Here is a 26,002-nt window from a genome sequence, read left to right as displayed (position 1 = left end):
TGGGAATTCACAGACATCATGGCTCTTGGAAAAGCTCCTAATTGTACTGAAAGATTCCATTCCTTTTGTTTGCTTTCAATTAGATGTTAATTTGGCGGATGGACTTCAAGCGTGCCACTAGCTGACTTTGCCACACAAACAGGAATGAAACCATTTGTAAATACTTTATACCGCCATCTCCATCTTAACACTCCAGTTAAAACGTAATTATATGTTCACTTAAAAAATGTTTTATCTCCCCTCTCCCATTTATTTGTGAAGCTGCAATTCATTCCTGCCTCCCTTTGGTAGAAATATTTTTATTTCTTAAGGATGAGGTGATTTCAAAACTTCATTAATTCCGTTTAAGTTTTCTAAATCAGAAATACTTGAATTGATTTCATTGCTATAGGAGACTTAAAACGTTCATGTTTGAAAAGTGCAGAACGAGATCACTCAAGCTGGGCTGAAAGGGAGGGAAAAGGTTCTCTATTCAAGGCCCTCAAAGTGACTTTAAAAATGTTCACCTCCTTACATAGAGCAAAACAACCAGAATTATTCTCAAAATGCCCACCCCACTGGCAGGATTCAAAGGTTAAAACATGTTTGAAGAGATGATCTCCATACCTAATCTAAGCCAGCTAAACCTAGTTATCAGATAGTCTAGACATCTCTTCCCTTAGCGGCGAATCCTGACTGGGACCTTAGCACTGAACCCTTAGCACCTCAAGTTTGCATCATCAAAAAGCCAAGAATTAATTGTTTGAATGGTCATATGTTCACTACCAAACAAACAACAAAAGCCCCAGTACTCCATTTTGGATGGAGAGGATCACTGTGTTTAAAGAGTTAAGTCAAGCTCTTCCATTCAGCCTTTGCTAGCATAGGCACGTATAAAGAGTACTCCAAAATGCCACTGAGGATTGAAGGCTTACCTACTTACCTGCCTGACCTCTTTCCCCAGAAAATCCATCAGTAGTTTTCCAGAGCTGTGACTGAGGTGTGGGGTCAGTGGAGGAAGGATGAAGGGCAAAGAACATGTTGCATCCCAAAGATTGATTTAATGGTGCATTCCATTCACTGCACTTTTAATCATGGTAGCCATTTTTAAAAAAACAATGGTGTGTGTGTGTGTGTGTGTGTGTGTGTGTGTGTGTGTGTGTGTGTGTTGTGTGCGCACATGCCCCATGATGCGTCTGCAGAGAACAAAGGATAACTCGTGGAAGTCGATTCTGGTCTTCCACCATATGGATCCTGGGATCAACCTGAGGTGTCAGGTTTGGTGGTAAGTGTCTTTTATGCAGTAAGTCATCTCATTAGTCCATGGTAATAACTCTTAACAGCATCTAACTTCCTCATGTCAATAGTGGAGAACTGTGCTATGACTTACCTACTTAAGAGTGACTGTGAAGAAGAAATAAGTGGCACCTTAGAAAGCTAGGAAGGTGCCATTTCTGTTACACATCCATCATATAATCAGTGTAACAACTACTGTGGATTGGGTTGGGACGCTATCACTAGTGACATTTGTTTATGGGAAAATGAATTGTAAGGTCCAAAACAACTTAACATTTATTGTGTGCCTGTTGAATTCCAGACAATGCGCTTGGGACTGGAGACATAAATTGTTCCAACATGACACATTAGTTATGTCTCTGGAATAAGATGCCCTTGATCACCTCTGAGCTGCATCTAATGCGTTCATAGGGATAAATAGACACAATACTCCTGTTTCTGCAAAGAAGAGATTTCATTACAGCTGTGGCCAGGAGTGTAGTTTGTGATGCTGATATAAAGGGGTCTGGATATACTAAGGAAAATCTAACAGATAGCTTTTTACTAATAAAAACATTTCTCAAATTTAATTTTGAAAAAAAAAGCAAATGGAACACAACGTTTTAAAATGAGCTATTTAGGCCAGGAGTGGTGGGACACATCTTTAATCCCAGCACTTGGGAGGCAGGGCAGGTAGATATCATGAGTTTGAGGCCAGCCTGGTCTATGTAGTGAGTTCCAGGATGGTCATAACTATGTAGAATGACTCTGTCTCAAGGCGGAGTGGGGTGGTGTTTAGGATTTCCTAGGTGGAAGATTCACAAAGTGGTTCTGCTGTTCATCCTCTTTCTTGCACATGGCTTTCCAGGGCACATGCCCATGGATGCCTCCAGTCTCTCTGGTATTTGTGTGAATGTTGTTCAGCCAGATGGGGAAGTCTCATATTTGAAACAGTGATCTTTTCATGTCAAGACTTTTTATTTTAAATATTACTTTACTTTTCACTGCACAGTTCCAGTTTCGTGTGTGTTGTAATATTCTTTAGTTTCCACAAACTGGACTAGAAACATAGCTAACCATAACTTCCGGGTAAGCATTAAAGCCTTCAAATATAGACAGAGAAACCATTTTTTCTTGGGATAATCATTATTGCTCAATGAATTACTTTAAGGGAAGATCCCCATGAATGGTCTACTTCAAATTCATTCCTCACAGTAATGGCACAGCGGCCACATGACAGTGTAATTTCACTGGAATAACACACTCAAGTTGAAAACTCTGGAAGCCCAGTATGTTCTTTTCATATCCTTTCATGCATTAGGAAGGTGACTTGGTGACCCTAGAGAAGTGTATAGAAAGTAAGCTTCCAACCAAAGGATCTTAAATATAAAACAGTAAAATTAGGAATTCTCATATACATTTTCTGCTTAAAGTTTATGGGAGTTCCACATGTTCCAGGAAAGGAAATCCAATTAGGTGTTAATAGACAGACCCATGGATGGTGGGGAAAGGTTCTCTCTCTTCAGAATGAACTTTTCCTTCTACAGTGACAAGGTATTTAACTTTTAAGTACCTTACTTGAAAAACAAAAATAAGCTTCCAGAAGTAACCCTACTTACGAATTCTGTCACACAGTCCATGTTTCATGATAATACACTCTGTGAAGATAATGGTTCAACTATCTCATGATTATGTCTTTTTACTCCTAAACAAACAAAAGTTTTAATATTATAAAAGGCTTTGGGTTGGAACCCACTCACTCCCACCATCTCCTTCAAAACAGTCTTGGGAGTACCACCGTTTACTGCCTAAGTCCAGGTGCTGAGGGGGAAGTGTGAAGGGCTTGAATGTAGAGTAAGGAAGGCATCAGGCAAAGGAGTCTAAACGGTACACAAATGGACATAAAGACACAAGCAAGAAAGCCATCTTTTCACCAGCACTGTCTTTTAAGTTTTATCACAGACCTTCAATGATCTGGTTCCTCCTGTTAGGATTTTTCAAGAGAGGAAAAAGGGTAGAACAGGAAAACAGATGGATGAGAATAGAGAAAATCAACTAGAAAATAAAATCTGTATAGGGAGGAGAAAAAATATATTTAACAAAACATTTTCTTTACAAAGACCAGGGCCACTGCTTCCTGGAATTTCTCAAGATCCTTAAGGTCCCAGGGCAGACCTGAGCTCCTGGACTCCCTTGCTGTTTACCTGAGTTCCAGCTCTGATAGATGTCTGTTAAGACATCAGAATGTCTATTTATGTGTTAGCTTGGAAAACACGGCTTCATGACTAAAAATAATAACAAGTCAAGAGCTGGTTCTTTAAGAAATAGCAAATGCCTAATTATGGAATTAACACTATCAAAATTCCCATGTCTGATCTTGGGATAATGTGTCCCCAAGATACCCAGAAATAGGGTGAAACGATCACAACTACGTTCATTATAATTCTGCATAGCGTAAGTGAATGAATGAAGGACCGATGTGGGTACTTCCTGTGATTATAAATAGTATAAGATCTTGGGAATTGGAGATGAAGATGTGTTCATCTCTCAGGAGTATTTCTACATCTTAAGAGTCACCAATCTGGAGCAGGATTTAGAAGCAAGATTTAGATTCCAAGTCGCTGTTTAATGAGAAGAAAAGAGTTATGGAGGAAAACAGGAAGTGTAACATCCCTGGGCGTGTGTGTCACCTCTAAACAATGTCTGTGCGTGGGAGACCGCCGTCAGGTTTTGTACACTCAGCACTGTCAGTACTGCTGAATTATCAGGACACTAAAGGGCAGTGTCCACACAGACAGTATCCGTTCTACAGCTCGGGGATAGAAGTGCGGGCAACTGTTTGGACCTAACAGAGCTGAGGTCGCTAACTTTTGGGAAAGGAACAAGCTTCCGTGTCTCTGTCCACACAGAGGTGGAAGAAGACATCTAAACAAGTAGAACAAACCACGCACCAGGATAGGAATTAAAGTGATATCGAACTCCTGGATCCCTTGGAAAGATTGTAAAACCCATTACTATTTCCCTCATTAAAGGATCCATTGCCTTAGCACCAAACTGCTTCCCACCGCTTTCTTCCAACTGACTATCTTCATCCTACTCACGACATTACTTTTTTGTTTTCTGAAGGACTTAAAAAAGAAAAATCCCTTCTCCTGGTTGTCAATACAATAGAAGAAAACCACTGGGATGTGTGGTCAGATTAGACTCTGGTGCAAGCTTTAGGGAAGAAACCAACCCACCAGTCCAGATTGGTGATCTCTACAGCTGCAGAAACTTTTTTTTTTCAATTCCTGAAAAAGAAGTTAGAAACAGGCTGTTAACAACACAAGTCATGCAACTCACAGCCCTCATTCACAATCCGAGACTGTGAAACCAGTTATCTGCATAAAGCCCCGGGCCCTGGCGGGTGTACGCGCATATAGAAGGACAGCTCGCCCTACCGTGGGGAGTTGAATCCGCTGTCCACGGTGATGCTGCTACTGTCCATGCTGTCGAGCCGGGCTGAGTGGGTGGCTCTCTGGTTGCTGCTGCTATCGGTTTCCTTTGGGGCGAGGAGGGTGAGGTTCTTCTCAAACTTCCTCTGCAAGTCTCTTTCCTTCTCCCTCTCGAGGAGCCACTGCATGGTGCCCACATCATCTCTGTTTTTCTCCTCCTCTGTGTTTTTGTTGGCCCCTTCCTCAGAGTCGTCGTCGTCGGAGACGTTGTAATAGTCAAAGGAGGCCTCCTGGTTCCCTCCAGGCTCCTGCTGACGCTGGGACGGAGGCATGGCTTGGGCCGCAGACGTCCCAAGGGAAGGTTCCATTTTCTCACATCGGCCTGGCAGTGTGTCAGCAGGTGACTTCGGGTGAGATTTGAGGAGGGACAAGCTGGATTTGTGATAGCTGTTTACAGACAAGGTGCTGTGTAGAGGTTTGAACAGTGTGTCTTTGCTGAATATTTCTTTCCTTTTGTCCAAGTTGCTGGGTTCTGCACTATGATGTTGGACAAGACGGCCATTGGCCAACCCCTCTGCCACACCACCAGAAGCTGCAGGGCCCCCACCTGGCCCTTTTGGTGACTCCTCCTTGTGCCCAACAGGATCCCTGGAAGAGTGGGGGGTCTGCCTCTCAGATGGAGACAGCTTTTTTACCCCCTCCACCAAGGTCAAAGTGTCGTGGTCCTCCTTATTCTTCCCTAAAGGAGACGGTGCTGTGAGCACAGTCTCACTAGAAGTGTTGCACTGAAAATAGTCATCCACAGCTGTTTTTGCCGGGCAAGGGCTGAGTTCCCCATAAGACGGCATACTCTCAGGGGATTTGCCTGGCTCCAAAAGGCTACAAGCACTAGAAGGTTCCTTGCTGCCACCAACTATTTCTGGAATGCACACCTCTTTATAGCTGGCAGAAGGAATATGAGCCCTTTGATGACCAATCGTTTGCGCAGGCCTTAACGTACTGTCGTCAATGTATGATTGGCTGGCTGTTTGGTCATCTTGGCTGCAGCCTTCAGCCAGGTCTTCCGGAGTCCCGAGAGAAGAAGCGCCCAGGGGGCCTTTGGAGTTATCCATTGACCTGGATCTCTCCTTGGCCTTGTTGGACCTCTCATTCCTGGACCTCCGGTCCTGGGTATGGCTGTGGCTTCGGTGCACTTTGGAGTGGGAGCTTCCCCTGGAAGGTTCGGGAAAGGGCATCTCCGTTCTCCTTTTGGCCAGTTCGCCAGACACATCCCATTCTGGCGTCATGGGGAAATGGGACTCGATCACGTTCGTGTTGCTGTGCATGATGAAGTTGTCTCCTTTGTGTTCAATGATGAAGCAGCCCTCTCTGGGGGCCCTGGTTAGAGGGTCGCAAAATTCATACTCCCTCTCACCAGGGATATCCAGATGCGAGCCATCCGAAGGATCTCCTTTGGACACTCGAGTCTTGCTGTGTGACCGAGACTTCCCGTGGGACTTTCGGTGAGTCCGGCTCTTTTTACTCCTTCCACTGTGGTGGGCGGAGGACCCGGCTTTGCTCCGGTGAGCTTTTTCTTCTTCAAGTTTCTTCATCAGTGCAGTGTGCCTCATGACATTTTCCACCGTCAAGTCCGGGTTGATACGACGGATGATCTCCATCTCCACCTCCCGGGGGATAGTCGTGGGCGTGTCCTCGTCTCGCAGAGGCCACTCCTCAGGAGGAAACTGGGCAGAGAAATTGGCCAGCTGTTTGGTCTTGTCTTTTTTAAAACTCAGCCGGAATAACTTAAGGCCGAATTTCTTGGACTGCTTTTCACCATCTTTAGGTTTAGAGAGAGTTTCCGTCTTATAAGAGAAATTTATAGTACTTTTGCTTTTATCAGTGGGTGGCACCTGGCACAGCGGAGGAGGGCAGTAAGGGTCTTTGCAGTCCTTGGCGGGCTTCCTCTGCAGAGTGGAGGCATGCATGCTGTGCATGTCTTCTCGGCAGCAGTGGCAAGAGTCGCAGTGCTTTCTGGGTAATGTCCTTTCCCTGACACAGCCTGAGGCAGAGGGCGTTATGGTTCCTGGTTGTGGAGAGGTACACTGAGACCTGTCAGGTACCCTCTCGTCCAAGTGGTACCACTTACTGTTAGTTCTTATGAGGGAAGGAGTAATGAAATAAGTCTGTGGGGTCACAATGAAATAGCCATCCGGAGTCGGATAGATTTTCCTCTCCCGTACCAGTGTGTTTAGGGTATGCCGTAGAATTTCTTGGCTTGGGGTTGGAACACCTAAGAGCAAAAAACAGAGATGCTTGTGAGAGAGAGGAAGGGACAGACAGGCTGTGTACCCCCGATTTTCAGAGTCCTATTAACATTGCCAAATTTGAAGTATCACCTCATGGCACGTAAGCAAGCTTCAAAGGTGTTTATTATGTTTAGTGTGAATCCCAGTTTCCTCTGCTGACTCCTATGAATATTACCACCTAGAGAGGGGAAAGGTGTTAAAAACAGGAAGAAGCTTGGGGATGAGATGGCGGAAGGACTCTTTGCCCAGCATGTGTGAGACCTTGTTTGAGTTCCGTCCACAACATCTGGGCAACTGCTGCAAGAGAGAGATGAAGTTAGAGAGTTATATTGCTACGGCTACAAAGCCTTTCTTGAGCATCATGAAGAGAGACTGTTTTGTAAAGGACAGGAAAATGATGAAAAGTAACATAAATTTTCAGAAAATACTTTTTCAATAAGATCACCAGGGAAGAGAGGTTAAAACAACTCAATATCATGTGTATGTGTATATATGATATATATATGCATATATATATATATATATATATCACAGGCTGAAATGTTTACATATATACACACATATATAGAATTACTTTAAAGTTAATTTTTATACGTTTTATAAAAAAGGGCAACTCGATTTGACCACTTCTTTTCAAAACTTCTTTTAAGTTTGAGATTATAATTATATGATTTCTCCCTTTCCTTTCATCCCTCTAAGCCTTTCTGTATACCACACTTTGCTCTTTGTTCAAATCCATCACCTCCATGGGGGCTCACAGAGACTGAACCACCAACCAAAAACCATGCATGGGCTGGATCCAGGCCTCCTACACATATGTAGCAGATGTGCATATGGCCTCCCTAACAAGTGGAACAGGGGGCTCCCTTTGACTCTGTTGCTTCCCTTTGCACTCCTTTCCCCTAGCTGGGCTGTCTTGTCTGGCTTCCGTGGGAGAGGATGAGCCTAGTCCTGCTATAACTTGATGTGCCAGGGTCAGTTGGTACCCAAGGGGGGAGGCTTTCCCTTCTCAGAGGAGAAGGGGAAGAGGGAATGGAGGAGAGGAAGGGTATGAGGGTGGGACTGGGAGGAGAGGAGGGGGCTGCGATCAGGATGTAAAGAGAATAAAGTGAGAAAAAGAAACAAACCCATGTTCTCTGTTTTTATTCACTGTTATTAAATGTATTATATAATATTATATATGTTTATGCATATATTTACACTTACTGTAAGATTTCCAGTCTGTATAATCTTACTCATATGCATGCTTTCAGAGGTGATATTTGGTTTTGATATTGGGTAAACGATTGGTTGCTCTTCCCTGGGAGACACCATTTCTCCCATTCTCAGCATGACTACCCAAGCATGAGGTGAACAAGGGCAACAACAATAGACACACCAAAGTGGAAGGGGTAAAAACCATGAGGTCTCAACCCTACACAAAGGACTGGACCACTCCAACATGCCTCGCAGCTTTGAAGTCCACGACTTTGCATGTTGAAACTGTCTACTGTGGTAGTGACAGATAACATTGTCCTTATTGGCAAAAGTCAGCTGATGGAGGTGACTGTCCTAATGTCTAACGGTTGAGCCCTAATAGGTGCATTCACACACTAATAAGTTTGATCACTAAGACCCAAACATCTGCATTTGCTAGAACTTCATTGCCAAGGTGGAATACAGGTCTTACTGTGCCACGGTGTACACAGCTTTCCAGGGTATGTGCGTGAATGCTGAGAGAAATCCTCAGGAGATCAGAGATTCTCCAGGTTGCAAGCTACTTACTTTATTCTTTGGATATTCTGCATCTGTCAGCGTCAGGTACATCAAGGGTGGTATTTACACAATTGATTTAAACTTCTATAATTTAGAAACAGATCAGATCAAAACATATAAATACTGCCAATATTTGACACACAAAAATGGCAGTTTCACATGAGTCAACCATCAGAATCAAAGCAATAGAATGTGGGGGCTGAAAGCTTAGGTTCTGTGGCCAGACTGCTCTATTGGAAGCCCATTCTATCTTTGTAGTAGTGTTACTGGTTGGGTTGTTCTCCCCCCCGCACCTCATTCCCTACTATGGTTAGATCTAGAAGGCTCCCTAAGGTTCCTGTGTTAAAAGCTTGGTCCTTGCTGTTAAGGGGAAGAAGTAATACTTTTATACAACGAAGCCTTTAGGTCAATGGAGCCCTTGAAGGGCAGTGTGTGGCCTAGGCCTCTTCCTCTCTCTTTAGCTTCCAGGCTGTGATCTTACCACAAAAAGCAGACTCACCACAAACCTAAAAGTAATGGGTCCATCTAAGCACAGGCTGAACCCTTCCCAACAGTGAACCTAAAGGAACCTTTTCTTTTTGCAAGCTTTAATTGTAATACAAAGTAAATACCTCTTCACACCTTAAGATTCTCACGCCCCCAGTGGTCCCCTCCAACTGACCTTTTCCTTTTTTGGAGATAGGGTCTTTGCAGGAGTAGTCAAGTTAAAATGAGGTCATTAGAGTGGGCCATAATCCACTGGGAGTAAGGTCCTTCTGGAAAGGGGAAAATGACACAGAGAGAGGCATAGGTGGAAGAGAACGACGTGAAGAGACACAGGTCAAAGATGGCTACCCGCAAATCAAGGAGAGGTGCTCAGAACCCAGTCTTCGCTCACAGCTTTAGGCAGGAAACAGACACCCCTGCGGACATCATGACTTAGGATTTCTGGTTTCCAGAGCTGCACACTACAACTTTTTTGCTGTTCTCCCTGTACCATTGTAGCAGCCCTAGAAGGTGGTGGCATTAAGGCAGCTGGCAACTTAATCTCTGGGGCGTCTATTCTCCTAGAACTGCTGGGGGTTTATATGAACTTGGTGCATGCGCAACAGTGTGTACCAGAGAGCACCTGTGCAATACACACTGGCCATTAGTAGTCCCAACTTTGGGTCAGGACCTACGGAAACCCAGATTACCTCCCAATGATGTGGTGTAGCAACTGGAACATCTGGGTGAGCTGAGAAGTCTGTGTGCCCTCAGTCCGTCAGACAATGAAAACGGGATCTAATGCGTTAGAGCTGGTCTGGCATTCTCAGTTAGAGGAAGTCTGTGGACACAACAGAGCATCCCCATCTATGTGTGCTCTCTTTGGAAGACGTTCTTAGCAAGGAAGAAGAGGCTCTCACACAGCACACTGCTTAATGTAGCTTCGTTTTGATTAAACAATTTACCTTGTGTTATTAAAGGAAGTTAAGCTACTGTTTTTTCAGAGAGAGAGAGAGAGAGAGAGAGAGAGAGAGAGAGAACACACCAGTGTGTAAGAGTACCCACAGAGGCCAGAAGAGGACTTCAATCATCTGGGACTAGAGTATCATTTGGTTGGGAGGAGCCTAACGTGCTGAGGATCTAACTTGGGTCTTTTAGAAGAACAAGTATTTTCAACTGCCAGGCTGTCTCTCTAGCCCATGACTCCTATTAAGAACAGTCATTACTGTTGGTCTTGGAAAACTCACAGATTCATATAGAATCATGAGCACAACATAATATATGCTATTTACCATTAAGAAAAATTTCTCTACTTACTCCCAAGTAGAGGGACAAGAACTATCTGCATTTTATATACCTTTGATTTTCAGCTACACCAATCATCATTTACTTTGAAAACATCATCATTTACTTCTCCCAGTAGTGAGATAGACAGAGGTGCCTTACTATAGTAACTCGTATTTCCAGTCATCTCACTAACCCTGAGTCTACCAGTTCTGTTAGACACTTGCAGGGCTAACCTGACGAAGTGCTGATAACCTGCAGGCTTTATCGTTTCCAGACACTACCCCTGTAGTTTATCATGAATCAGAACTGGAGAGGGCCAAGAACAAAACTAATAATCTGTAATCTAATGGAGCTAAAGCTGGACCTCTCCCCCTTCCGTGCCTTCACAGCTTCCAAAGTGAAGGTTGCTCGTTAAAGATGCATCGTGACTACATATTTCTCAGAGCCTCATTGTGCTTTAAACCTACAAATAAGATTAATTCTCAGAACAGAGAATGTGAATGATTTTAGATTAAAATGTGTTTTTATTTGAAGATAGGATCTGTGTCCATTGTTCTGACTGGCCTGGAAGCCAGGAGCTCAAGCAATCTTCATCCATTACCTTCAAGAGAACCTGGGACCACAGGCACATGACATCACGTCCGGCTTTAGATTGGCATGTTTAATGGCCTTCATTGTGTTATAATTCTTATTTGTGAAGAACACTGGCTGTGTGAGAATTCAGGAAGATGAATCAGAGAGAACATGAAATGTTCTGCAGCTAAGGCTAAGCCAGCTTCAATCCCACATCCAGTGTCACGGTCTTCCATTTGCCTGAAGTGAGTCAGCCTTGCTTCCAGAAAGACCCAATTCTAACAACTTAACAAGGATTAGCCCAATGTAATCAAGCACTTATCCTGGATGAAAGGGTGAACAGTTCTTTAGAAATCTGAAAAACAAGTGTTCTCTTAAGATCTTTAAAAAAAATATTCTTAGGCAGGGGCTGTAGTTCTGTGGTAGAAGACTTGCTTGGCATGCACAAGGCCCTGGTTTCAGTCTTCAGCATGGCCATGTCTCTCATACACACACACACACACACACACACACACACACACACACACACACACACACCACAGACACACCACAGACATACCACATACACCAACACACACAAAAGCAAACATGAACATGCAATTCTGTATGGAAAACTGGTGCTTAGAATTTGTGGAGCTGATTTTCCAAGTTCAGCTCATAGCAGTGGGGGATATGGAGCCTCAAGTGGCCACCCCCTGTATCCAGGTAGGACTCCAGTGGAGGGATGAGGACACCAAATCACACAAAACTTTCAACCCAAAATTTCTCCTGCCTCAGGAAGTGCAGGGACAAAGATGGAGCAGAGACAGAGGGAGTGGCCGACCTTGACTGGCCCAACTGGAGATCCATCCCGCGGGCAAGAACCAATCCCTGACACTATTAATAATAACCTCTTCTACGTATAGACAGCAGCTTAGCATAGCTGTCCTCTGAGAGGCTCCACCTAGCAGCCAACAGAAACAGATGCGGAGACCCACAGCCGAACATTAGTTGGAGCTCAGGAAGTGTTGTGGAAGAGTTGGGGGAAGGACTGAGCAACCTGGAGTGGACAGGGACGCCACAAGAAACCAACAGAGTCAACTAACCTAGACCTTTGGGGACTCCCAGGAAACAAACCACCAACCAAAGAACATGCAAAGGATGGACTTAGCCGTTCTCCCCACCCTTTTACATACGTGGCAGATGTGCAGCTTGGTCTTCATGCGGGCACCCCAACAACAGAGCAGGAGCCTCCCCTGACTCTGTGCCTGTCTTGTAGATTTTGCTCTCTAACTGGGCTGCCTTTGTCTGGCCTCCGTGGGAGAGGATGTTTCTAGTCCTGCCGTGATTTGAGGTGCTGGGGGGCGGTTTGTATTCAGGGGGTCCTCCTCTTTCTCGGGGGATGAAAGGATGGGGAGAGGGGCCCTATAAAGTGGGTTCCAGGAAGAGAGCAGGACTTTGAAGAAAAAAAAGAAGAAAAAAACAAAACAAAACAAAAACTACCATTTGTTTCAGTTTACTGTTCTACTAGAAAACTTTAATCTTTGGAATACCAATGTCCAAAGTACAAAAGATCACACTCTAAACTATCCCTTTTATTTATCCATGAAACATATCAAATATAAGAATTCAAATGTTTAAATGATACTTTATTAGACTCCTCCCCTTTTTCTTCAAATAGTAAACTACAAAAGAAGTAAACAGCCGTACCTTTAAAACAAAGAAGGTATTAAAAACCCTCCAGACTTCTAGCATCGTCACTGAAAATAGATTTTTTTCAAGGAGAGTTTAAACAATGTTAAGGTCTCCATGATGTTTTGTCCTGACACAGCTAACAAAAAGCAACAAATAAAAGAAGGAGAAGAAAGGAAAGAAGGCAGGCACAACAAGAAAATGTCATTTTTTTTATGAAATACTAGTTAAATGTTTAGAGCTATTAAGTCAGGCATAATGGCGTACATCTGTAGAGGCAGACGATTAAAGAATATTCAAGGCCACCGTGGCCTACACAGTGAGACTCAGTTCTTAAAAAACAAACATTTAAAACGAAACTAAAGAAAACAAAAGTTGTTACTAAAGAAAAAATTAAATAAGTAGGACTGTGTCCTGGACTTGGGTTTGTGAAAGTTTTCCTATGAAGAACCAATTAGTAAATCGTGTAGGCTTTCTGGGCCCTGTGACCTCTGTTGGCATCTCCTCTGCTCTACCACTATGTCCAAGGAGCCAAAGATAATACCGAGATATCTGTGTTCCAATAAAACTTTATTCACAAAGACAGGTGGTTCAGTCCTTCTAGGCCTGCAGGCCATGCTTTGTAAAGTCTACATGCAAATGTCAAGGTCTGGCCGATAGTCATCAGTGCGTTACACAGACAGAAAGGTTTGGTTGGTGCCTCATTACCACAGAGGCTGGCAAAGGAGGTACTACTTTGAGCATCACCGGTTCCCTTTTCTAGGGTGCACTGTAACTTTGTGGCACTGTTAGCTGCTCAGCAGGGATGAGCATTTTACTATAGCATACCAGCTCTGCATTCTTTTCTATTTCATAGTGACGGAAGGCATGGAACCACTTCTGAGGACACATGGCTTCCCGTGAAGCTGTATAACCAACAACATGAAGACTTTAAAAGCAGCCGGACTGTTTGATATCTGAGGCAGGAGCTTAGGTCTACTGCAGGAAGAGGGTTTTGGAATCCCAGAGGGCAGCATTGGCTGAGAGCATCGCTCCTTGTTCCCTGGGGATCTGCACCTCTGTCTATCTCACTACCACTGGGAGAAGTTGTCTGGTCGCTAGAAAAGGAAGGATGTTAGGGGATAATGAAATGCTGTAACATTTAAGATTACAACTGATATTAGTGTTTGAACACCATGTATAATATAAAAACGCTGACGTTTAAAAAGCAGGGAAGGCATGACTGTGCACACCTTTAGGCTTAACTAACACTCAGGCAGCAGAAGCAGGAGGATCTCAGAGTTTGAGGCCAACTGGTCTATAGCATGAGTTCCAGGACAGCCAAGGCTACACAGAGAAACCCTGTCTTGAAAAACTAAAAAACAAAAACAAAAACAAAAAGAACAATAACAAAATAGAAAATGTACGTGGAAAGGAAGGGGGAGTTAAGGGGAGGGAAATGCAAAGTTTCTTTGAGGCAAGAGGTCAAGTATGGAGACCAATGATGGAGGGTTATATTATTAACCTTCATAGAATTAGTTCTTCCACCCTTTCTTTCCGTGTGTGTGTGTGTGTGTGTGTGTGTGTGTGTGTGTGTGTGTGTGTGTGTGCTTTCTACACCTTGACTTCAGGCCAAGGCAAGATTGCTTTATCAATGCAATATTAGGGGATAAGATATGACCAAAAGGTTTTTTTTCCAAGGACAGGCAGTGTGGGCAGGAACAGGGCCACCTTCTAAGTCCCAGCCTGACTCCTGGGACACCCTCAGATTTAGGACCTAAGTAAATACTCATTGTTGCACATCTCCGGCTATCTGTGGTTGCTTATCATCCGGTATTACTGTAGCCAAAGCCAATTCTGCCAACAGCGTGTATGTCCGAAAGTCTGTGAAGAGCTGTATGGGCATCAAGTATACCATGCGCTCATCTTTAATGTCATTCTTATTTCCATTTGGAAAGAGGTAGAGTCGTCAAGCTGGCAAACGGGCAGCCCCATAAAGTGTGCACTGCCCATCAATTTATACATGTGCGCACACAGAAAATTGCTTGAGAGGTTGCACATCACACGGAATTTTGCGATTCTCTTGGAACATTAGACTTCACATTGATAGCTGGGGGCACTGCGCTCAAGAGGAATAGGGAGGCACCCCCTCGAGTTGGAGCAGGGGAGTTCAGTGTATCCCACTCCAAGCAATTTTCCCCACCGGAACCACCAATGACCATTTGTACTGCAGTGGCCCTGTTGTCTTCACTTCGTAATATTTAAGGGGGAAAAAAGGCGGGGGCTGGAGAGATGGCTCAGGAGTTAAGAACACTGACTGCTCATCCAGAGAACCCAGGTTTGATTACCAGCCCCCGTGTGGCAGCACACAACTGTCTGTAACTCCAAGATTGGACACTCTCACACAGACATAATGTGCAGGCAAAACACCAAGGCACATAAAATAAAAGAATAAATTAAATAAAAAGGAAAAGAAGTAAATTTTTTTCCTTTTAAAACAAAGTCTCGATTCATGAAGTAACCTTTTTTAAGGCTCACTGGTTCACAGCACAAACAAGGGGGACATATTTATTTTTGGCATTATTCATTTCTGTGGTCAAACTCTTAGGACTCAGCGTTCTAACCGCTTCTGAGAGTCCTGGGTTTATACATTTAAGGAAGGCTCAACTGCAAATGATGAGTGGAATCTTGGTCCTTTTCACCAATTTCTTATGAAATTGGCTTAATTTTTCCCCTTAAGTATAAGTTAAAAAGTATTATATCAAATTATAAAAATAAATTAAAATAAAATAAAAGGTACTATGCCTACAGTACTATAGAAGACACTATAACTAAAGGACTGATGTTGTTATTGTTGTTGTTATTATTATTATTATTATTATTATTATTATTATTATAAATAATAGAAGAAAGGTGTCTAGTCAGTTGGGTGAAGTTTTTATCTCCCAGTGTTCCTTTAAAGCCCTGAAGCCCACACCCACAGTCTGCATCCAACAGCCCACACCTATAGCCCACACCTACAATCCACACCCACAGCCCACACCCACAGCCTGTATCCAACAGCCCACACTCACAGCCCACACCCACAGCCCACACTCACAGCCCACACTCACAGCCCACACTCACAGCCCACACCCACAGCCCACACCCACAGTCCACACCCACAGTCGCCCACACCCACAGTCGCCCACACCCACAGTCGCCCACACCCACAGTCGCCCACACCCACAGTCGCCCACACCCACAGTCGCCCACACCCACAGCCCACACCCACAGCCCACACCCACAGCCTGTATCCAACAGCCCACACCCACAGTCCACACCCACAGCCCACACCCACAGCCCACACCCACAGCCTGTATCCAACAGCCCACACCCACAGTCCACACCCACAGCCCACACTCACAGCCCACACTCACAGCCTGTATCCAACAGCCCACACCCACAGCCCACACCCACAGCCTGTATCCAACAGCCCACACCCACAGCCCACACTCACAGTCCACACCCACAGTTGCCCACACTCACAGCCCACACCCACAGCCCACACTCACAGTCCACACCCACAGTTGCCCACACTCACAGCCCACAGCCCACACCCACAGCCCACACTCACAGTCCACACCCACAGCCCACACCCACAGCCCACACCCACAGCCCACACCCACAGCCCACACTCACAGCCCACACCCACAGCCCACACCCACAGCCCACACCCACAGCCCACACCCACAGTCGCCCACACTCACAGCCCACACCCACAGCCCACACCCACAGCCCACACCCACAGCCCGCATCCATTTGGAAAGAGCTCCATTCTTTCTCGTTACCTGGGAAACACGTCGTCAGGTGTTCCATCAGCGCCTCCTGGGTGACAGGCTTTCTCGCAGAGTTCATTGCCGAGATGGCCAAGCAAAGGATTTCCCCGAGTGGAATAAACTGAGATTGACTGATGGGGGACATACTGATTGGTGACACATCACCTGCAGGAAGACAAATTTGCAAGTGAGCAGGTTCATTAGAACACCCCATTTGTCACACACACACACACACACACACACACACACACCCTCCCATGACTCTCCTCTATCCCTCGCATTATGAAGTCAATCAGCATTGAACACTGAAGCACATTGGGATCACAGTGGACTCCACTCGGGTGGAATGACTTCCACTCACGGTGGATGCTCAAAGAATCTCGGCAAGCAAAACTCCCCTCCCTTAAAAATATGAGATCTCAAAACAGTGAGAGCTAAAAAGTCTTGTAACAAACAAGGTTCGGGAAAATAATTTTTGTTTTTATTAGCATGGGGATGATTTATGAAAAAGCAACTGTTCACATTTCGAGAAATGCATCTGTGATGAGTAACGGTCACTCGTTCATTCACACGTTGAGGGTCTTCGTGTGCCAGGCATCTGCCAGAGGAATCGGGAGCTCACAAAGAAAGAGAAGCACCCCTTCCACAATTGTCTCTGCCCTGGGATGGTTCTATTTGAGTGGAGGAGGCAGCCGCAGAGATCAAGGTCACGGTGTTGTGTGACAGCCACGCAGCAGACAAACAGCCAGCTCAGAGGAGAAGATAGGTGAGCAGCATGTACCTCGAGAGGCAGGACTCAGATGTAGGAGACTCTGGGCTTTTCTAAGGCTTTGGGATCTCTATCTGGTGTCAAGGGGCCTGGGAGGTGGGGATGCATTAGGGGTTGTGTCAAGCAAGTGTTTTCCTGGGGAGCTGTAGAGAAGGAGCGAAGCTCTGTAGGGACAACCATGGGACCACAGCTGAGTGCTCAAGGCAGAGCAGTTTACAGCAGAATAGAAACCAGGACCTTTTTCAGAACTTGCCTGCTAGGAGGGATGGCGGAGACAGGGGAGGCTGAAGAGCTTTCATTGAAGGGTGAGAGATTCGGATTCCTTAAGTATCAGCCACTAACATAAACTTGGCTCTTTGACTCTGAACTCTTTATAGTTTGCAGATGGTCCAGCGGGTCCCAAGGATTGCTAGAATTTCTTAAACATTTCTGGGGTGGGGATTTGTTTGGTTTTGGACCCAGAGACAAGGGACTGAGGTGCATATTTTACATACCAAAGCAGACCTGACCTCCAGGTCTCTACCTGGCATATCCTGTCCCCAATCCCTGAACTTTCCTGCACAGGGATTAAATAAGCTGCCCTTCCTGCAGAGGTTTCTCTCCCCCACTTCCCCCTCTCTTTCCCTCCCTTATGTGCATCCCTTTCTCTCTTTCTCTTCCCCTTGCCCCCACTCCTCAATCCTTGGGGCCAGTGAACTTGCCCTAGAGAAGCTTCCCAATAAACCTGCCCTAATCTAATCTAACCTGGCTTGAACTGGCTCATTTCACCAGGAGCAAAGAAATAACCTATCAGGATGGCCTCAGAAGAGGAAGAGACTCGGAGAGCAAAGGGACCAGGTATCCGCTCCTGACAAGCTGACTGCCACCTGTATCATATTTAACTCCGTAAGATTTTACTACAAAATAAGCTCTGCCAAAAGAATGAAGACAAACACTAGAATAGAAGCTTCCCAACTTCAGTTACTGATCATCGTTACAGAAGACAACCCTTTTTTTTTAAAGATTTTTTTAAATTTATGTATGTATGCGCATACATGTGTTTGTGTCTATGCATGTGCGTGTGGCACACATGGAGGCCCCTGGAACTGGAGTTACAGGCTATTGTAAGCTATCCAATGTGGGTGCCGGGAACTGAATCCCAGATCCTCTGGAAGATCTTAACTGGTCTTAACTGCTGAGCTATCTCTGTGTCCCTTCCTTTCTTTTTATTGTTGATTCTTAAGCGACCTTTCTCAAGCAATAAGCTAACCGAGCCGGCCCAAGCCAAGGCTTAGATCAGCCTGTAACACTAAGTGATATTCTCTCTAGGATAGCTGGGTGCTCTAGGTAGACCAGCCTCCCTGCTGTCAGAGCAGTTAAAGCTGAGCTCAGCTACATCGTCTAGGTCGTAGAAGAATACAATTGGGAAGAACTTGATCCCAACTTGGAAATGATGTAATGTGTGAAATTAGGCAACAGAGCTGGAGATCCCCGAGTGTTGGGCTAAATCCAGCAACTGTATTGGTCAGAGCAGCAGAAACATAGTGTCTGACACTTGGGGCTGGTGCCCCTCCCCCAGCCCAGTCCAGTTCTGCCTCCCCTCCAGAGGGCACCACTAGGGGGTCCATCGCTCTGCCACAGCTTCAGATGGGTATGAAAGGAGCAGGCTATAGTACTTACGGATCAAATCTAAATTCAGAAAAGGGCCAAGGAGACTTTTTTAAGAATCAGCAGAATCTAGGAACGGATCAACCAGAGAACCCACAGACTCCAGAAACTTTCCTGAAGCAGAGCCCTCTTGAGGAGCTTTTATACTACCTGGTGGAGAAGCAGCAGTTAGGAGAGAATACAAGGGATTTACAGTTTCTACTAGGAAAGTCACTTTTGTGCATTGAGTGGGCAGGGATGTTCAGACCACACCCAAGACTCAACAAACCAACAACCAAACCAAACCCAAACCAAAACACCTGCTGAACTGAGAGTGGAGGACTATGGGAGTGGGCGGGCATGCAGCCCTGTGTTTAAGCAATCGCAATCAATCTCTCTCTCTCTCTCTCTCTCTCTCTCTCTCTCTCTCTCTCTCTCTCTTTCTCTCTCTCTCTCTCTGAGATACAGTTCTCAAACAAGTTATTACTCAAAAGCACAAGTGAACTTGCGTTGAGACTGCAAAGCCTGGGTGGGGGATGGGCTCAGCCAGAGCCCTTCAGTCTCTCTTTCATCTGACTTTGACTTGAGAGGCACTGAAGCCTGCGTTTTCTCTGAGTTGCTACTCTAGCCGCAGGGACCTCCAAGTCTTCTGGAATGAGTCTAACAGTCAGCAGTAAGGCGGATGGGGTCTGCAGCCAAAGGAAAAGACCAAAGCAGATTGACCATCTTTGGATCCTTCAAAAAGTAAGTTTCTCAGAAGACCAAGCCACAGAAATACTAAATGTAATTGCTATAAATACAGGTTTGAACACTCTGTGATTTTTGCGTAGATTACAAAAGGCTGCTCTATACTGATGCCAATTAGCAAAGCCAACTAGTTTTTGCTTGTCCTGCTTCACGGTTCGTTTCTGTATATCCTTAGTAGTTTCTTCTCATTCTCTGAGCCCTACTGTGAGAGGCAGAAACCATGAGCACGCCTCAAGCATTTTTGAGAAAAGCTCATTTCGGATACTGGCTGTCTCATCAGTATTCTGCATCAAGAGTATTACTTCCCTCTCCCCATCCAGTCCCAGGTCAATCCACACCATTGTCTGTGCCAGCACTTCCTCGCATTAGTCCTGAACTCCAGCTGCAAAGCCCCGTCTCCCACAAACCCACGCCTCCTGCAAACTCCCATCATCTCTCACCTGGTCTGTTATAATAGCTTCATGGTGCTCAGTCTTTCTTCCTTGGTTTTTAACAGCCCCTTTCTACAGAGCAGCCAAGGTCCTCTCGTAAGAAATCATAAATCATACCATTTCCCTGCATTAAACCCCACAGCACTGCCGTTGACACTTGCAGAGAAATCTGATTCTTTATGAGTTCTACAGGATTTGTAGAGTTCCATCCATCCACCTCTGTGAGATCAACTACCACCCCCCCCAATTCACTCACCACCTCCTTTCTCATGACAGGCTCATGACCTCTGCCTCTTGTTCTTGCATCCTGACAGGATGTTTCTGAACTCAGGTAAAGTCTCTCTCTCTCTCTCTCTCTCTCTCTCTCTCTCTCTCTCTCTGTGTGTGTGTGATTGTGTGTGTATGTGTGCATATGTATGTGTTTGCATGTGTCTGTGTGTTTCTGTGTATGTATGTGTGTTTATATGTGTCTGCATATGTGTATGTGCCTTTCTATGTCTGTATGTGTGTGTTTGTGTGTCTCTATGATTGTGTGTGTATATGTGTCTGTGTGTACCTGCGAATGTCTGTGTGTCTGCTTATGTCTCTGTGTGTTTCTATGTGTATGTGAATATATATGTGTGTGTGTGTCTGTATGCATGCATGCTCTTGGCCACAAGTGATTCTGGGTGAATTTTTCCAGGACTTACCACTTGTCATCACATACATCACAAATGAAAAGCCGTAGCCTCAGGGAGCCCCACTCTGTGTGTGTGTGTGTGTGTGTGTGTGTGTGTGTGTGTGTGCGCGCGCACTCATGTTTACCAATTACTGTCTCATTCTCTAAATTCTCCACAAAGAAGGAACCATGAACACCCTGTTCCCAGTACCTACAATTCACTGCTTATACTAGATACACACTACATGTTTAGTAAACAAATATATTTTTTAAATAATGTAATATAAGGAGCATTTAAAAAATTTTTTAAATTCAGATTTTAGTAAGCAATTACAGAACAGAGACCGAATACACTAACCATTTTTTAAGACTCTCCTTAATTAATTTCAAGACAAATGGCCCCAAAACACTGTATTTATCATAGAAAAAATCATATATTAGGTGAGATTAGAATATGCATTTAAGATCTGTTCAAGAGATTATCTGATCTCAACACAGCAAGCACCTTCAGAGTTATCAAGAATTTCTGGGGCTCTTGTATCAACATGATTGATGAGTCAAACAGGCATTCTTAAAATATGCCACTGGAAAGTTCTTCCAAGTGCTGGAGAGATAGCTTAGCAGTTAAGAGTGCTTGCAACTCTAGCAATGACCCAGGTATAATTCCAAGCACCTGTATGATGGCTTACCATCTTTAACTAAAGTTCCAAGGGCTCTGACACCCTCCTCTCTGTGAGCACTAGACACATGTGTAGTATACATTAATATGTGTAGACAAAACACACATACACATAAAATAAAACTGAATTAATTTTAAAGAAAAAAGGAAAATTCTTTCAATAACTACATTTTTTCCAAAAAAAGACAAGAAACTACAAATACCATTAAAATATGTGACTCAGAGACCAGCCTTTGGCATAAATTATGAATTGTAACTTACTTGTCTGCAGTTTTATTTTTACTTTAGTTATGGATGTGTATGTATGTATGCTACATGAGTGGCTATCCTCGGAGGGCAGAAAAGAATGTTAGAATCTCTGGAACTGTTAAAGGCAGTTGTTAGCCACTGACTTGGGTGCTAGAAATGAAACTTGTATCCTTTTGAAGAGCAGTAAGTGCTCTTAACCACTGGGCCATCTCGCCAGAGCCCTACTAGCCTTTAATTCATAGGATAGATTTTTCTGTCAGAATGTGTTTGAACAGAGTTAGGGAAAGTCAACCATGAGCTCATAGGTACTTTGTGGGTTAAAGAATTCTTTCTGAGCAGCTACCGTTTCACCCTGCTACACCAGAAAAACAAAACAAAATGAGTAACTGGGCTTTATTGTAGCTTTATTTTCTGTCTAAAAATATTTAAACACTCCTTGGGGTACGAATTCCCAAACTAGGATAATTCAGATAATATCAAACTCAGAGTAGGCATTCCATGTATTTTTCCTAAGTGAACTGAAAATGTGCAAAGACTGAAAAATGTTCCAATCATAAGGGAAGAGGAACCTTCAACGTTCAAAGAAGGTCAGTCAAATTGTGGACACTGTTTTCTAATAAGTTACTCTGTGAATTGGTTAGCATGAGAAGGATAAGTTAGTGGGATGAATGAGGAGAGCCAAAGAGGTGCCCCCCTACCATTAGAGGAAAGAGAAAACCTGCAATCATGAAGGGGCACACTGACCAAACATGGGGAACTGGTGTCAGACAGAGGAAGAGAAAAGCTGAAACCCAATCCTGGTAGACCAGAAGGCTTAGAACTTATTCAAACTAACCAAGGCAATGGGGGGTTCTGTGGGGTCATATTCGTGACATGCATGTGTGAGAAGATCACTTTAGGGTCATTGCAGAATAAAGTGGTGCTGACCACTGCCATCCCCACATCAACAAGAAAGGCCTGACACAAGATACCCTAGATGCATGCCGGTTGTATCTTCCCATCTACCCATTTACATTCCTCACTTCCCCCTTCGAGAGTTTCACTAACTCGAAAATACACGTTTACTTTCTGTTTCATCTTCCAACTCCTGGCCACTTACTTTAGTTCCCCTTCTTCACATCCCCATATTTCCCCCAAGTAGTCATCTATTCAAGGACTATGCAGTGTCTATCAAATACCTTTAGGCACTCAAGCTCCAAAAGGGTTCCTATCTGGGTTTCCTTTCAGGGAAAATAATAAATAAATATAATACATAACACACTACAATAAAACCCTATCTTTTATGAATAACATTTTCTTCATTCCAGTCATTAAGTTCAAGATTGTCCCACTCATGACCTTCACATATAAGAAAGACTACACAACTCTTACGGTATTTATGACAACTTACATTCACCACCCACTGTTACAATAGAAAAGGCTTTCTAAAGAATATGTATGCCAAAAGCATGGCTACCTATCTCAGCATGGCTTTTAAAAACCCTTCCCCATACAACTGCGTAAGACAAGGAAAGTTATGATTTTTTCAAAGAGCATTGTATCACAATAAATGGCAAACTTTAAAAAATATATATACCAGCATCCATGTTTGTGTGTAATCAGTTTGCTACCACATGTGTGTGTGCACGCACAGAACTTTTATTCACTATCGATTATTACTTCTTCTGTTCTTCATGTAATTCATATCACAGATTCTAATTTCATATACCATATTCTGATTCTAAACCATTAGTTGGGAAACTGAGCTGTTTAGAATTGGGACACTGCTATTCTCTGACGGCATCAGGAGACGCACAGCTAATAACTCACTTGCCTTTTTCTTTAAAATAGTCTGTGATAGTCTTCATATTGACCTGATTATGTTGGGAAGGCATCTATACCTAAGTTACATACATATGGAGATCATAGGACAAACTCTAGGAGCCAGAATTCCCTTCCTACCACGTGATTCCTGGGATTGAACTCAGACTGTCAACGTTGGTGGTAAAGGTTTTTACCAACTGAGCCATTTTACAGCCCAGAATCCGGTCTCTTAGGGAAGATATAGTTAATTATCTAGGAGCCTGTTTTCCTGTTTGTAAAACAAGGGCTTGTGGGAATTATAACAATTTCTTCATGTTCTAAAGGTCTATGATTCTCTATTAATTCAGCAGAATTTTGACAAAAAAAAAAATCAAATAACAATACAATTCTCATGCCCAGCTGTGTGTTTCAAGGTGTCGTAAAAATTATTTCCATGCTTACCTGACCCGGAAGAGGCTTTCATTTTTAAAGAAATGTCTAAATGTGTTGGCAATCGTAATAAAGCCTTCATAGCTTGTTCTAACTGGGGTCTGATAGAGGTTTGCTTCTCAGGACTAATGTGCTTCCCACCTCCTCCAGTCTGCCAAAAATTAACACTAGAGTTAAAATTATGGGTACCAGTAAAATTACCACATGCAGCAGATATGGCGACTCCTCATAAAACATCAGAAATGTGCTTCTGAGATGCTTGGAGCCCCCAGGGATGAGACAGCTCGACTCCTTTCAGTAAAATGTGCTACCTTTGCCAAGTTTTATCTCAGATGCCCCTGGATGTGGGGAGAAGCATCAGCTCTCCGGGGTTACAGTTAAATGAACAATTTCTCTGATACTGCAGCATCAGACAAATCTTAGGCTACAATTTAATTCAATTTATTAACCTCAGCTTTATATATAAATGCTGCTTGGTTCTTTTAACAGAAGGTCTACCACAATATTGTCTCAAGAGTTCTTCTGGAAAAGCACATATGCCTTGCCTATGTATGATCTCAAAGACCTCAAGCAGCCTTCTGAGGGGACAGAGAGCATATGGCTTCCATTAGCTCTCAGGCTGCTACGAAAGTTTCTTTGAAACCAGATTACTCTACTCGACTTTTCAACTGTTTGTACTGAAATCTAAAAGAAAACAGGCATTGAAAACGGCACTTTTAAAAGTTTAGCCTAAGTTTGTTTTAAAATGCCACCGACTTCAAAACTGTGAGACTGGGCCCGTATGGCAATAGGCAATGAAGGAAACTTGACATTTAACAACAGGAAAAGGTTTAGGGTTTTTAGGACTCCTATGACAGCCTCTCTAGGGGTTTTTAATGCTTAATTTCAACCCTAATGGTTCTCTGACACAAAATCCAATTCTAAGGTTACCATATGAGGGAACTGTTTGAACTCAAAAGGTAAGGTAAGGAGGTGGCGTCTATTGCTAATGCTGGGGTTAATCTTGCCATTGGCTATGACTTCCTCAGACACTTCATAAGAGAGCCTAGGTAAGCATGATCACGGTGACTCAAGAGCACACGCAAGAAAACAAGGTGATATCGTCATGCTAATCAGAATGTTCAGCTCATGCCTGTATGCTATTGAAAGGTGTGGAGCTGGGAGAAAATTAATTCAGGAGAAACCATCACCTTCCTAGTTTCTGATTTCCACTGGTTACCTTAGTTATACGCTTGTTACTAAGACTCGGCTATTGTTGGGAAACTCATAGAATACAGAGCGGTTAAAAAATCAGAGAAAAGCAACTAGGGGACAGCAGTGGGTGAAAGCCCCCTCCTACATAATGAGAAGCAATGGCTGGCACCCGTCCTAATCCTAACACTTTGGATCACTTGGCCATTTGCTGTATAGATTTATAGCTCAAGAACTTGAGTGGAACCATGAGCTCTCAGAAGCACTGCACACTTCAGAACATTACATCTGTGCTGAAACTCCATGTTGGAAGCCAATCACAACCATTGAGTATGTGGGAGAAATCGGGCAGTAGAAACCAGCAGACTGACGCTTACATGCCAGGGGCTGGGGTGTTTTATGAATGAAAGAACCTGCATACAAGGAGCAGACCAGGTTTCGCTCTGCTTTCTACCAAGATGGTGGTGACAAGAGCCACTCTCCTGTTCTCTACTCTCTCACCCAGAATTAAATTAAAGCCATTCACCACCTGAGATAAAAATCACTATACAATACTAATTTTCACCACCAACAACTAATACAGTCTCCTGGATATCATATAGCTTTCTCTATAAGGCCGGTAGCTGACGGGTGTTCCCACAGAAGGTGGAGTCTTCCATGAAAAAGAGTACCTAGAGTAGAGTCAGATCTACATTCCTAGTGGAAGCCACCACGTATATCCCATCCGTTTATACCATCCAGCAAACTCCTGCCTGTTTGTAAAGATACATCAGATGTTCCCATTTCTACTGATGAAAATTTTTCCATGATAATTTAATAAAGTGGCCTGACGTTTGCAGGGCCGTCCTTGGAGTTAAAAATCCCCAGGGCTGTGTCTCAGCCTCTGTCTTCTGGCT

General features: G+C 44.0%; 2 protein-coding genes across 11 annotated transcripts in view; both read right to left on the bottom strand.

The window, feature by feature from the left end:
• The window catches only part of Erich1 (glutamate-rich 1), a gene marked incomplete at its 5' end in the record, with an annotated part of 52,793,804 nt that overhangs the window by 30,482,426 nt on the left and 22,285,376 nt on the right, over positions 1-26,002 (bottom strand).
• Stox2 (storkhead box 2) overlaps positions 1-26,002 on the bottom strand; it is a 239,065-nt gene that overhangs the window by 6,811 nt on the left and 206,252 nt on the right. For 7 of the 11 annotated variants that reach the window (NM_001436816.1, NM_001134863.2, XM_087588334.1 and 4 more), the window contains 2 exons: positions 16,537-16,689; positions 4,695-6,960 (listed from right to left, as the gene is read on the bottom strand). In NM_001436816.1, coding sequence (NP_001423745.1) covers positions 4,695-6,960; positions 16,537-16,689 — 2,419 coding nt within the window. Of the gene's footprint in view, positions 1-4,493; positions 4,545-4,694; positions 6,961-16,536; positions 16,690-26,002 lie in introns of all 11 variants that reach the window. The other 4 variants (XM_087588333.1, XM_087588337.1, XM_087588338.1 and 1 more) reach the window with 1 other exon arrangement.

The sequence above is a fragment of the Rattus norvegicus genome, chromosome 16 (assembly GCF_021556685.1).
Source record: "Rattus norvegicus strain SHRSP/BbbUtx chromosome 16, alternate assembly SHRSP_T2T, whole genome shotgun sequence".
Classification (NCBI taxonomy): domain Eukaryota; kingdom Metazoa; phylum Chordata; class Mammalia; order Rodentia; family Muridae; genus Rattus; species Rattus norvegicus.
Note: the sequence above shows the minus strand (reverse complement) of the source record. Positions and strands in the feature narration are given on the sequence as shown.